The 14,953-nt window shown below is 34.6% G+C and overlaps 1 protein-coding gene across 1 annotated transcript; it reads left to right on the top strand.

The window, feature by feature from the left end:
- Positions 1–9,133: 9,133 nt before the first annotated feature.
- LOC136200469 (protein CUP-SHAPED COTYLEDON 3) lies at positions 9,134–13,552 on the top strand. The gene is made up of 3 exons (XM_065990845.1): positions 9,134–9,444; positions 10,325–10,599; positions 12,828–13,552. The coding sequence occupies exons 1-3, from the start codon at positions 9,243–9,245 to the stop codon at positions 13,347–13,349; spliced, it is 999 nt and encodes a 332-aa protein (XP_065846917.1). The 5' UTR covers positions 9,134–9,242; the 3' UTR covers positions 13,350–13,552.
- The last annotated feature ends 1,401 nt before the right edge of the window (positions 13,553–14,953 follow it).

Here is a 14,953-nt window from a genome sequence, read left to right as displayed (position 1 = left end):
CAATTGCGCAGCATGTTGTTGAATATTATTCGGCTCTTTTCATTGGTAAAATCTGCCCCGTCGACTTGAGTCCAATCAGTGAGGTAATCCCAAATCTGGTCTCTGATGCAGACAATTTCTCTCTCACTAAGCGTCCCACTGCTGAAGAAATCAAAGATGCCGTTTTTAGCCTAAACGGAGAAAGTGCTCCGGGTCCTGATGGATTCAGAGGCCTTTTCTATCATAAGTACTGGGATATAATCGACACAGACGTCTGCAGCATGGTGGTTAGCTTCTTCGACACAGGTTACATTCTCCCTGGTATGAACTCCAACCTCATGGATCTCATCCCTAGATTGAATGAAGCTACTGTGATTTCTCAATTCCGACCTATTGTGATGGGTAATTTCAGCTACAAAATTATTTCTAAGCTTCTGGCAGATAGGTTGTCTCTTATTGCTGCGAAAATTGTTTCTGTTAATCAATTCGGTTTTGTCCAGGGTAGAAATATTCACCAATGTATCGATGCTGCCTCTGAGGGAGTAAACATGCTTGCCAAAAAATGTTATGGGGGAAACATGGCCCTTAAGATTGATATCAAAAAGGCCTTTGATACTCTGGATTGGAATTTCCTACTGTCAGTAATGGAAGCTTTTGGATTCTCTTTAGTTTTTCGGGATTGGATTTTGAGTATTCTGTCGTCTGCTAAAATCTCAGTTCTTCTGGGAGGTAATCCAAAAGGTTATTTTGGCTGTTCGTATGGTGTCCGGCAGGGAGATCCGCTCTCTCCAATTTTATTTGGAATTGCAGAGGACTTCTTTACTAGGTGGATCTCCAAACTCGAACGAGAAGGTACTTTTGCTCCTATGAATTATGGTTCTGGCTTGAATTTTCCAACTCATCTTCTGTATGCAGACGATATGTTGTTATTTGGTAAGGCACCCTTGGGAAACATGAGATGTATTAGCAAGCTTTTTAAGCTGTATGAGAAGCTCTCCGGTCAGGCCATAAGCTGGGAAAAATCGGCTGCTTACTTTGGAGCCTCCGTTAACAGCAGCAGACGAATGAGATTGACCTCTACTCTTGGCATCCGAACCGGTCGCTTGCCCTTCATCTATCTGGGCGTCCCTTTATTCAGAGGCATTCCAAAGAAACGATATCTTCAGCCTCTTGCTGATAGGTTTTTGGCCAAATTTACTTGCTGGAAAGGTCACTCTCTGTCCATGGCAGGTAGACTAATCTTGATCAAGTCCTCACTTACTAGGGCCTTAATTCACTCTCTAATGATATACAAATGGCCTATAGGATTACTTGCCACCATTAATAAAGCGATCAGGAATTTTCTGTGGACAGGGGATAAAGACTCCCGTAAGCTCATCATAGTGCCATGGCATATTTGTTGTAAGGGTTCTAGCATAGGAGGGCTGGGCATTAAGAATCTGGCTTGGTTTAATCACAGTCTGATGGCAAAGTTTAGTTGGGACTTATTACAGGGGAACAATTTTGTGGTTAACCTTCTCAAATCTAGGTTTCTGACAACCTCTGGGCAGCCGAGGAAGTATATCAGTAATTCCACGATATGGGGCTCCTACAGAAAAACTTTCACTGATATCAGAAATCAATCAAATTGGTGGATCGGAATGATTTCCCATTTGAATTTTTGGACTGATCATTGGATTCAGCCCTCGGTTACAGATCAACTAGGAATCCCATGCAGGCTGCAGGCCAACATCTTTGATGGTGTCGACAATTTCCTTATTGGAGATAACTGGGAAAATATCCAGCTTTTGCCGGAGCAAGTACAAGCAAATATCAGGCAGGTTAAAAGGGGTTTAGACGCCGCGGACAATTGTTTTTGGACGCCCTCTTCCTCGGGGCTGATATCCGTCAAAGACTACTATAAACACCTCACGGCTTCCCCTGCAATCGACTGGGGCAATCTGATCTGGTCTATTCATATTCCTCCACGTCGATCCCTTGTTTGTTGGCTGTTGCTGCACAACAAGCTATCTGTGCAGGTCATGCTTCAGACTCGCGGCTTCCACTTTGCCAGCCGATGCGAGCTTTGTAAATGTGAAACAAAGACTATTGATCACTTGTTCATTCAATGCACGTTTGCGAGGGCGGTCTGGGATACGAACAGTTCTCTTCTCTCCACGGCTATTACTTGCACATGTACGTTCTCCAGTTTTTTCCTGTCTTTGCTTCAGCAGCAATTGCCGCATGCCAGGGTGAATTCCTGGAGAATTTCCATCATCACGGCGCCTTGGTTTATATGGCATATCAGAAACAATGCAATCTTTGACAGCGAGCTCCCTTCAATCCAAATGGTGCCCTCTCTGCTTTGCCACTTCGTCAAGGAAGTGTTTCTTTTTAGTCCGAGGCTGACAAGACCGCCCGCAGCTCCAAATTTCACTTATGTGCGTTGGATTCCGCCTTCCGCTCGGTGGATAAAAGTGAACACTAACGGCTCAGCAAAAGGATCCCCTGGTCCAGCAAGCTCGGGCGGTATTTTCCGGAATTGCAGAGGCTTCCCGAAGGGCTGTTTTGCTTTCCCTATTGCAAACGCACACGCTCACATCGCTGAACTTAAAGCTGTAATTTTTGCGATTGATTTAGCTTGGGAGAAAGAATGGTGAAACCTGTGGATTGAATCGGACTCCACTTTTGTTGTTGAGTTACTCAAACAACGTTCTACTATTGTTCCTTGGGCGATCAGACAAGACTGGCTTAGAGCACTCTCTCATTGCAGGAACATGAACATTTTGATTTCTCATATCTTTCGAGAAGGCAACAAGGCGGCTGATGCCTTAGCTGGATTCGGCTATAGCTCCCCTGGCATCACTTGGTGGCCCTCAGCGCCATCATTCTGTTCCTCCTTTATTTTTAATGACCGTTTGAATTTTTCTTACATTCGTTTCTCCTAATCTTTTGTACAGACATTTATTTATTTCTTTTTTCTTATATATAAGGGTTTGGAGTTTGTGTTGTCCTGGGGTACCGACCTAGTTGGGATGTCAGGCTTTCACATCTCCTCGTCCCAGATTCTTATTAAAAAAAAGATGAAAATCCAATACATGCAAACGCGTTTTAAAGCCGTGAGGCCCAAAGTGTTGCATTTGGACCAAAGCGGACAATATCTACATGGTATTGGACCAGGGTATTACACATGTGATTCCTCAAATCACGGTATAAGACACATGTAGGACTATGCATGATATTAAAGTCTCTTTTAACTGGTTCACACGACTACTGTTGACTCATGTAGCATTTTTTTATCCACGTGTATTATGATAAATTGTGTGAAATCAATCATCTACTTTTATCTTTCTACAATCTCACAACATTATTTTTAGACTTAATACATCATTTGCCCCCTGGACTTGTCCAAAAAGCTTGATTGGTCCCTGAACTTTTAAAGTGTCCCAATAGCCCATGAGCTTGCATAAAATGCCCAGTTAGTCCATTGAACTTACGTAAAATGTAATCAATTGATCACTCGATTGCAAAAAATTAAGTTAAATGCAGAAGATGCATTCCACGCATCTTAGAATGTTATTACATAATTCAAAAATAGATTAAAAATGAAGTTATTACTTGTTCAACTATAAAACTTATCTTTTCTAATATTAGAACCGTATACCTCGATTTTGGTTGTTTTACTGTTTTTAAGACTCGTGCAATATATCTTCCCCATTTAACTTACTTTTTTTTTACAACCGAATGATCAATTAATTATATTTTGTGCAAGTTCAGAGAGCTAACTGGATATTTTATGCAAGTTGAAGGGCTATTGAGATACTTTGAAAGTTCAGAGAGCCAATCAAACTTTTTGGACCTCAACGGGGCAAATAATGTATTAAGCCTTTTTAAAATCTATTAAGCATAGGGTAAATTACACCCATAGCCACTGAACTTTACCCATTTTCACATTATGGCCACTTAACTTCATTTCTTCCCGGTATGGCCACTCAACTTTACACTTTTTAACACCGGTGGCCACTTAACGTCTCAAAACGACCGTTGACGGCTAAAAATAAAAAATCCAAAGCGTTAATGATATGCTAAGGAACTTTAATTCTTGAAAATTTTCTTTTTGAGGTCATTTGGGTGTTGTTTGGCTATGAGAGAGAAAGTGAATTTCTAGAGAGAGAAATCTCCAAAAAATGTGATTTTCGAAAATGAAACATGTGGTTTCATGGTAAATGTCGTTCTGAACAACTTTAATTCTTGAATATTTTCATTTTGAGGTCGTTAACGATCGTTAACGATCGTTAACGGTCATTTTGAGAAGTTAGTTAAAATTAAGTGGCCACCGGTGTTAAAAAGTGTAAAGTTCAGTGGCCATACCGGGAAGAAATGAAGTTCAGTGGCCATAATGTGAAAAAGGGTAAAGTTCAGTGGCCATGGGTGTAATTTACCCATTAAGCATATGAAGATTCAAACACAAAGACATTTAGGTTTATAATTATATGACACATAAGGGTAAAAGATGATTAAGAGAAAGAAAGAGAGTGTGATGATGAAGAGATGATGTATGGTAAATATACAAAAAAGAGTGGTGAGAATGATAGGGTGGTGTTTATCCATTAAAGGCTACTAAACAAGACATCTCACACACGCACTCATCTCTTTCTCTTTCTCTTATTTCTATGTTCCATGGATTCTTTCAATCCCTTCAATGGATTCTTTCCATCTATTCTTTAACTAATACTTACTAGAAAATACTTCATTTTTACCTCTTGATTTTTCCATATTTTATTAATTAACCTGCTAATCTTTCAATTTAGCATATTAATTCAAAAAAAGTAAAGGAAAAAAAACATAATTAAGTCTCTCAACTTTACGTGTTTTAAGGATCAAGCTTCTGTTCAATTATTTTTCTACATTGAGCCCCTAATCACTGATTCTGTTATGGATTTGACCCTTATTTAACTTTTCCGTCGAGTTTGGGCTGACACGCATCATTAGGACGATTCAGCTTATTGACGTGGATAAATAAAAATAAGAGTTTACAGACTATGATAGATAGAGAGTAAAAAGTAACAAGAAATTACAGAAATTAATTTCTAGTTGATTCTTCCAAATTTGATATTCTCCTCTCTCATTTTGTGATTTTCACTCTTAAAATCGTCAAATCGATCTTCTCTTCTCCCAAACTGAACAGAAACGTTAAATAAGGGTCAAATTCATAACAAAATTAATGATGAAGGGCTCAATATGAAAAAATAATTGATTATGGGCTTGATCTTTAAAACAGGTGAAGTTCAGAGACTTAATTGTACTTTTTGCCAAAAGTAACACACATGTGAGTTATTAGTCGTCTCTTTCAAACAAATTTCGTCGCTATTGACGATCGTCTTCCAGATATAACAAATTACGTAAGCGAACTCTTACCGCGCATAAATTCGTTATCACTGAATTAGAAAAACATGAACAATATAAACGTACAAAGAGCAGAGAATTTCAGAAAGTGTTTTGTTTTTCAATATCTAAAATTGATAACACCATTCTTTATAAATAGAACTTGATTGGACATGTCTGCTTACAAATTAGCGTGTTCACGAATTGGCACGACTATTCACAGACAGACACGGATGTCCACAAACGAACACGACCATTCATGAACGGAGATGACTGATCATAAAGGGCTGTGTCTGTTGGAATTCAAATTAATTTCATTTATATATTTTTTTCCAACATGTTATTGATATTAGTCGTATCTTTGTTAATTATAAGGTTCATATCTTTTGTCACTGTTAGCCTTTTGACCATTCTGTCTATTTTTTTTAAAGATTTTTAATCGTAATATCCGGCATAAACAGGCAGACATAAAATAACAAAATAATCGTCATTTTATATCACACTATAGCTATCATGAAAGCTAAGATATATTTGATTCAAAATTTATAAAATAGACAAATGAACCAAATGATTAGCGGTAACAAAAGATAGAGATATTATAATGTGTTTTTTCAAAATAAGAGTTAAATAATAACGTAAAAAGACAGGAGCTAATAAATTATTTACTCTTTACTATTTGCTATAATATTATTGATAGTAGTAGATATTAATGGTTTTTCGCTAAAAATAATTGTTTTCAATCATTATCAAACACATTTTATTTTTTATTTTTTTAAATAGTTTAAAAAAAGGATATTGATTTTTGGCGCAACATTATGTATACGAATACTTCTATCATTATCTATCAAGAATAACTTTACCACTAACACTATAAACAGTATATTGAGAGTCGAACATTGATAAACTAGTCTCATTTACTACATCATCAACATAACTCTCTTCCCAGTTATAAATGTTGTTATCTACAATCCATTTATATGTATATTACAAAAAATATGTGTATATCCGTGACATCTTGTGGATCCATCTTATTGAAATTCTTATCATGTATTACGTATTTATTGGACAAATAAATTAAAAAAACTCAAACATACATTTTATCCTCAAATTTATTGTAAAAATACCAAAATAAAAAGGCAAAACTCTTACTTTCAGAATCAATTGATATACAACTCGTGCAAAACATATAAATAAAATATTTGGATTTTTTTAATAATGTATAGAATTGATCAAACTTGTCAATATTAGGTCCTTAATTATACTATTAATGTAATGGTGAAATTTACTTTTTCCTTTCGACTATAGAAATATTTTTGTACCTTACTCTAAAAAATTAGTTTAAATAGTGTTAAACATTTCATTCATACAGAGATTGAATATTTTAATTTTCCACCGTTAAAAATGCAATTTCTAATGCATATTAAATGAATAATATTATTTCAATCTAGGCGGATTAAAATCCTAAGGTGGAGATTCAAAATATCCTAAGGTTTATATTTAATCCGCCTAAATCTAACGGTGAATGACCAAATGTACGTGGTCATCAGGGTCCATGTGAACGCAACTGAGAAATCTATATAGGAATCATAATGATTATTTTTTTTGGAGTGACTGAACTAACATAAAAAAAAATATGTCTCAAACCAAAATCGATCAACATTGAGCTCCTTAAGCCAACTAAGGACTTCACAAAAATCCAAATCCTCGACCAGTGGTGAATATACAACTGCTACATCGTGGACCCCAATTTTACACTTGCGTATATATAAAAGAAACTTCCACGCTATCTTGACACCTCAGCCCTAATCTTCCGAAGACTAGTAGACCGATACCACCCCTAACAGGGATGATTCCAACGACTAGAGCCTCGCCAAGCCCCTCATTGTCTCCGGTAGTGTCCTAGGCTACAAAAAAATTTGTATATTAGCTAGGGCTGAGCGTGAATATGAAGATTCTTGAACCAGACCAAATACCTAAATAAAAAGATTCAAAATTGAATTGAACCGTTAACTTTTTCTTTTGGATCAAACCGAATTGTACCGTTGACTTAATTAGGTATAATTTTAGAGATTTTTAAATTCCTACTATTACTAAGTAAATATATTGCAGATTCTAGAACAGAACTAAATATTCGAAAAAAATCCAAACCCGGATTGAACCGTAATTTTTTTTAGAACCAACCCGAATTATACCGTTAACTTTATTAAATACGATTCTAGAGATTTCCAAATTCTACCAAACCGTACTCACCCATGCCATTAGCTAATAAGAACAACTAAATCAAGTAGACATTTAAATCATACCAAAAAAAAGTACTAAAATAAGTCTATAGTTTTAGAGATGTATCAATTTAGGCTCTACATACAAAATATCACTAATATAGACTTCACTTTTAAAAAAAGGTACCAATTTAGACATCGATAATAAAATGTGACATGTCATTAATATTACTTCGCTAAGTTTTGATTTCTCACTTCAAGTACAATTGATAAAACTTAACGGAGTAATTGGGTATAATTCCTAGAGATTTTTAAATTCCTAATATTACTGAGCAAAATATGTTAGAGATTCTAGAACAGAACCGAATATCAGAAAAAATCCAGAACCGGATTTAATCATTGACTATTTTTTTTACGATCGAACCGAATTATACCATTAGCTTTATTAAATAAGATTCTAAAGATTTTGAAATCCTCAAATTATACCAAACCGTACTCATCCGTCCTATTGGCCACTAACAACTTAAACTTGCATGATCGGCCACAATCTATTAGCTCGGGCTGAGTGCGGATCTGGAATTCTTGAACTAGACCGAATACCCAAATAAAAAGATTTAGAAACATTGACTTTTTCTTTAAGATCGCACCGAATTGTACCATTGACTTAATTATGTACAATTCTAGGATTTTCAAAATTACTCAAATATGTTGGAGATTCCAAAACCGGATTAAACCATTGACTTTTTTTTAAAATCAAACCAAATTGTACCATTAACTTGATTAAATATGATTCTAGAGACTTTCTGTAACATCCCCAAAACCCTAGCATATGAGTCTTCCCACATTCATATATGTTTTCATGATTGAATACATACATTGTAGATTCATCTCATTGTCATTAGAAGTTTCCTATTCATAATGCGATTACCGTGCGATTAGGAGGCGATTAGTATGTTGTTAAGATGTAACGATTGGTTAATTGAGTTTAGGTGGAGTTCTTCTTGCTTAAGGTTGCACCGGCAGTGTCAGTCCATTCTCATCTAGGCATTTTGGAGTATTGTGATGTACTTTTGTTTTGTAAAACCTCTAAGTAGGATAATGACTTAAACGTGTATTGTAAATTGTAAATGTTTTCTCTTATGTATAATATGTAAAGTTTATATGAGATTGACGTTTATATGATGGAGACTTGAAAGCATGTCTGAAACGAATGTTGTGTGAGATATCATGTGATCCTAGTGAGGGGGGTTACACTTTCAAATCCCCGAACTGTACCAAACCGTACTCAACCTTGCTACTAGCTACTAAAAACACCTAAATCAAGTAGACATTTAAAAATCAAAAACTTTTTGGCATTAAAAAAATGCAAACTTTATAACATGGTTGGTCACTATTACACAAATGAAAAAGAACCAAAAACTATTTCTTGATTAGAAATCTCTCTCTCTCTCTCTCTCTCTCTCTCTCTCAGGTGCATTCCTTTCTTTTGTAGGTCCCTATACCCTTCTCTCTTCATTTATGAACCCCAAATCTATCCCCTAAATCTCCTCTCTCTCTCACTCACCCTTCGATTTCAGTGCTCCAAATTCCCTATAAAATTCATTTCATTTTCTCCCAATTTCACACACTTTCACATAATTTCACACACTTTCACATACTTTCAATCAAGCTCTATTTCAAATGTTAGCCATGGAAGAGCTTCTCTGCGAGCTCATTGGGGAAGACAAGAATGAACAAGGTCTCCCTCCTGGTTTTCGTTTTCACCCAACAGATGAAGAACTTATCACATTCTATCTTGCTTCTAAGGTCTTCAATGGAAGTTTCTGTGGTGTTGAAATTGCTGAAGTTGATCTTAACAGATGCGAGCCTTGGGACCTTCCTGGTATGAACTCCATCTCAATCTTAGGCTCGGTTCTTTTTTACTTAATTTCCGTATAAGCAAGTTCAGTTCATTTATGTTGGACCGAGGATCAGAAGCTATGTTGCACGGAAACAATTCTTCGTTAGCGGTTTCATGTTTTATTTCCATTCGGGTTTCTTTTCTGTTTTCATTACAATTTCCTAGCTATATTTTTTTAACATAATATTTTTCTGTGTCCGTTTTCGTTTCAGACTCTATTTTTGTTTTTATGCAATATGGATCATGACCCGAGACTTTTTTAAGTAAAAAAGCGGTTTGAAACCACTTTTTTAAGGTGGATTCTGACACGATGAGGGCACCTCCTCTCTCCGCCTTTGAATTTACTCATTTTAAAAATTATTCTCGGGTTTAATGATTTATTGACATAGTATTAAAACGTTCCGAGTTTTATCACTTTTAAATTTTATTAATGAAAATTCAATATATGATGATAGTACGGATACGAGTCAATTTCGCTTTTAAAATTATCAAGGTACTTCCATTTTTAATTTTACTATTTTCGTCGCTAATTTTTGTTCGTATTAACTTCGGAAAATACAAAATTGAACTAAAATTTCTACGCGAAATTAAATCGTTTCCCCTAATTTCTTTACTTTTTTCAATATACTAATGTGCCTAAGAAAATTTTCTAAAAGTGGTCGGAACCAAACTAGTCTCGGACCATTCCGATTGTCACACGTCATCACAACTATTAACATGTCGCTATCTAAGTGGTCCAAAACCCGTAGGTTCCGGACCATTTTGCCCAAAATTCAAAAAAGTGAAAAACTTTTCTTGAAAATGTACATATCTTATCATTGTGATTAAGTTAAAAGCAAGTGAAACTATGTGAAAAAACCAGATGTGGCGAAGATGGGGGAAAGAGAGTGGTACTTCTTCAGCTTGAGAGATCGGAAATACCCAACCGGACTACGAACGAACAGAGCTACCGGCGCCGGTTACTGGAAAGCAACAGGGAAAGATAGAGAAGTTTACAGTGCATCAAGTGGTGGTTTACTTGGCATGAAAAAAACACTTGTTTTCTACAAAGGTAGAGCTCCGAGAGGCGAAAAGACCAAATGGGTCATGCACGAGTATCGTCTCGACGGGGATTTCTCGTATCGCCACTCGTGTAAGGTAAGTGTTTTTACACGTTTAAGTACATTTCGATATTTGGGTTCATTTCGATTTTTTCCGGTTCTGTTCGGTTTTAGACGTTTGAGTATTTCGGGTATTTCGGTTTGGGTTTATATGTTTTGTCTTTTAGTGGGTTGACTTCTAGTGTGTTTACAAGTTTACACGCTAGCTAGCTACACTATTTTTCACACTATTTCATTATTAACTTGATGTGATTGATTTTATTTAACATTTATTGCTCACCTATAAAATGTCCATTATTGCTGGGAATTGCTTCTAATAATGTCGGTCCGAACCAGATTCTCATGTCATAATTGTATTATGTGTTTATATATGTCACGTAATTATATACGAGTCAATCTTGAACCGATAAGTGCGAAAGTTTAAAACTTTTTTTGGTAGGTCGTACCGAAATGATATTATTTTTATTGGGTTGTTCATATTTTTTTATTATTACGTGTCTAATTTGGTTAAAAAAACGATTGACCTTAAATTTTAGGGTTAAAGTGCAAAAATACCCCTAACGTTTTGGGTCAGGAGCAATTTTACTCCTAACGTCTAAAATGGTGCAATTTTGCTCATAACGTTTGTAGCTAAGAGCAATTTTACCCCTAACGTTGGTAATTTGGGTCAATTTCAGACAATATTATAAAACACATATATTTTTGTTCATTATTTTGCACCAATTGCATATCAATTCATTCTAAAAAAAAGGATTTCATGTTTTTTATAATTTAATAATAGAATTGGAGATTAATATTTATAAATTCGGTGAATTTTTTGAATTTTTTTTGTCTAATTCGTAGAAAAGACATTATATATATATATTTTTTTTTTTTATTTTTTTCACATCCCAACATATGTTTATGATTTGTTGTTGATAAAATGATGCACATGTGTAGTGTAGATGATAAATTCATGACCGAGAAGACAGTTTGATGAATTATTTCTGAAATTGACCCAATTTATCAACGTTAGGGGTAAAATTGCTCTTGGCTACAAACGTTGGGGGTAAAATTGCACCATTTTAGACGTTAGGGGTAAAATTGCTCCTGACCCAAAACGTTAGGGGTATTTTTGCACCTTAACCCTAAATTTTAAGAACGTTTTATTAGTGTTATGAACTTGTTTAGTGTGATATGCTTAATTTTTGATACTCGAAGCGAAACTGAATCGAAAATGTAATTTGATTCGGTTCGATTTTGAAAATGAGATATTTTAGTAATTGGTTCGGTTATCAATGTAACCGAAAACTGAATTATGTATATAATATAAAACTATATTTTATATATGTATACTACTATTTTTTATTTTTTGGTTTCATATTTATTATGGATTTTTATTTTATTTTTTACCTTATTATGATAAATAGCGTAATATCTATTTGTCTCTCTAAATTAAAGTTTTAAAATCAATTAATACCTTAAACTATCAAAATCATTAATTAAGTCCCTAAATTAAGTAAAAATCATCAATTAAGTCCTCATCCTAAGTAAAAACCATCAATTGAGTCCTTATTGAAAATTATTTGGTGGAACAGTTTTAGACCCTCTTTCTTAAACTCATTTTACCCAACACAGAGACCATTATAGTCCATGTCAAATAGTCACAGTTTCTGATTTTAGAATAAAATAAATACTCAATTGATAATTTTTACTTAATTCAGAGACTTAATTAATGATTTTAATAGTTTAAAATCCTAATTGACTTTGAAATTATAGTTTAAAGGGTCAAATAAGTATCGTGCCTATAATAAATTTTGGTTGGTGTCTGGTTAGTAACCGAACTGACCCTATAAAATCCAGATTGGTAATATTCAATTATTGCGCTTATTTGGTTTGATTTAGTTTTTATTTTGAAAGGGATTTCAATTCGGTTTGGATCAGTTCAGTTTTTTTTAAAGGGGTTAAATATCTCATTTTTCATCTAACGGGAGTGCAAATTACATCCGCATCCCTTTATCACCCTTATGATGTAAATGTGTAAAACAAGTCGTGTCAAACGAGTAATCACTGTAAACCATGTTATCGTATCAGAAAGAAACCCTAACTTCTAAATTAGTTCGTTTCGAGACTTACTCATATATTAAGCCGAAAAAAGGGTCGAATATCTCATTCTTCATCTAATGTGAGTGCAAATTGCATCTCCACACCCCTTTACCGGGTCAATTTTCGTAAATCGTGTTATCATATCAGAAACCCGTAACTTCTAAATTTGTTTCCTTGCAGGAAGAATGGGTGATTTGCAGGATATTCCACAAAAATGGGGAAAAGAAAACTACACTATTTGAAGGGCAAAATTACTTCTTTGAATCTCAATGTACTTCATCTTCTTCCTTACCTTCATTACTAGAAATCTCCACAGAGAATCATCATAATTTCACCATGAATCCTCATCAAAACAATGATTTAAAAACCCTAATTTTCCCCTATTTTCCCCCAAATTCCATGGAGATCAATGAAGCAACAAAACAAGAATTAAACAGCAACCCATCTCAATTAATGCTGTTAAAATCCCTAATTTCAAATCAAAATCGCAACTTCAAGGAAGAACAATCATCATCTCGATCTTGTTCTTCATCTGTTCTTCTTCAAATTAAACCAGAGAACAGTCTAGATTCTAATTTGATGAACTGGGTGGATAAGAATCATCATCAGATTTATCCAAACATGTTGTGTAATTTTATGGATTGTAATGGAGTTACAGGAATCTCAGGTGCTGATGATTCAGACATTTATTACTGTCCATGAGATGAGATGTCTGTTTCAGAGAACAGAGGAGAATCTAGGTGGAATCTTAGCCGTTAGATTGTTAAGATGTTGAAGTTGTTTTTATAGATGTTTATACCATTTCTAGATTATTTTAGTTTGTGTTAATTGAGATTAATGTAATCTAATCTTGGGAATGATTGATATTTATGAGGTTAAAGTGTCTAATCTAATGTATATGAAAATTGGGGAAAAAAGCATCTTTGTGTTTTCGATTCGTTTGGTTTTTCTGTTTGTAATTTCCGTTTAGTAGTAGTGTTTGATTAGAATTGAGAAGAATATATACAACTCGTTAAATGAAACATGTCCTAACTTCTTAATCTTTACGTAAATGTGGGTAGCGTAAAGCTATATGACTCCAATTCAAACCGTAAAGAATATGATTTCGTACAATGAATTATACATTTTTAGTGGATTCCATGTTTATGGTAAATCATACATTTTTCGTAGATTCAATGTGTGCGATTATAATTAGTGAAAATGAAAAAGACGAGTGACTTTAAAATTATAAGTTTTTTTTCCTTGAAAAATAAGTATAAGCATCTTTTATCTAGGATTTTTTCCTAGAATAATAAATTTGTCCTTGACATTTTAGATTAAGTGTTAAGGTAAAAAAAAGGGTAAATTCCAAAAAAAACCCATGTGGTTTGATGTTGTTCCAAAAAAACCCTTGTGGTTTGTTTTTACAAAAAAAAGGACCGTGGTTTCACCGTTACCCGAAAAACGGAAAATGACTTAACACCGTTAAAAGTGCTGACGTGGCAAGGGGTAGAGTTGGAAAATTATTTATTTTTATTTTTTTTAATTTTTCTTTTTTCTTTTTCTTCTTCTCCTTCTTCCTCTCCTCCTCCTCTTCTTCTTCTTCCTCTTCTTCTTCTTTTTCTTCTTTTTCTTCTTCTTCCTCTCTCTCTCTTCCCTTCTTCTTCCTCCTCTCCTCTTCTTCTTCTATTTTTTTTTTAAATTTCTGAAATCCAGACGTTACGTCTGAAATTCAGACGTTGAACGTCTGGATTTCAGGCGTTCAATGTCTGAAACCCAGACGTTAACGTCTGGTTTTCAGACGTTCAACATCTGGATTTCAGACATTGAACGTCTGAAATCCAGACGTTCAACGTCTGAAATCCAGACGTTCAACGTCTGAAACCCAGACGTTCTTAAGAACGTCTGGATTTCAGACGTCCAGAATTCTGGAAAAATTCCAGAATTCTAGAAATTTCCAGAATTTCTGGAATTTTCCAGAAAGAGTAAGAAGAAGAAAAAAAAAGAAGAGAAGAAAGAAAAAGAAAAAGAAAAATTAAAAAAAAATAATAAAAAAATATTTTTCCAACTCTACCCCTTGCCACGTCATCACTTTTAACGGTGTTAAGTCATTTTCCATTTTTCGGATAACGGTGAAACCATGGTCCTTTTTTTTGTAAAAACAAACCACAAGGGTTTTTCTGGAACAACATCAAACCACAGGGGGTTTTTTTGGAATTTACCCTAAAAAAAATAGTAAAATTTTATCTTCATGTTTTCAATGTAGAATAATTTTGGACCAAGACAATGTCGAAATCGGTTTTAATTGTTTTGGAGCCACTCCTGAA

Source organism: Euphorbia lathyris, chromosome 7, assembly GCF_963576675.1.
Source record: "Euphorbia lathyris chromosome 7, ddEupLath1.1, whole genome shotgun sequence".
In the NCBI taxonomy this organism is placed as follows: Eukaryota; Viridiplantae; Streptophyta; class Magnoliopsida; order Malpighiales; family Euphorbiaceae; genus Euphorbia; species Euphorbia lathyris.
This window is presented reverse-complemented; position numbering and strand designations above follow the sequence as displayed.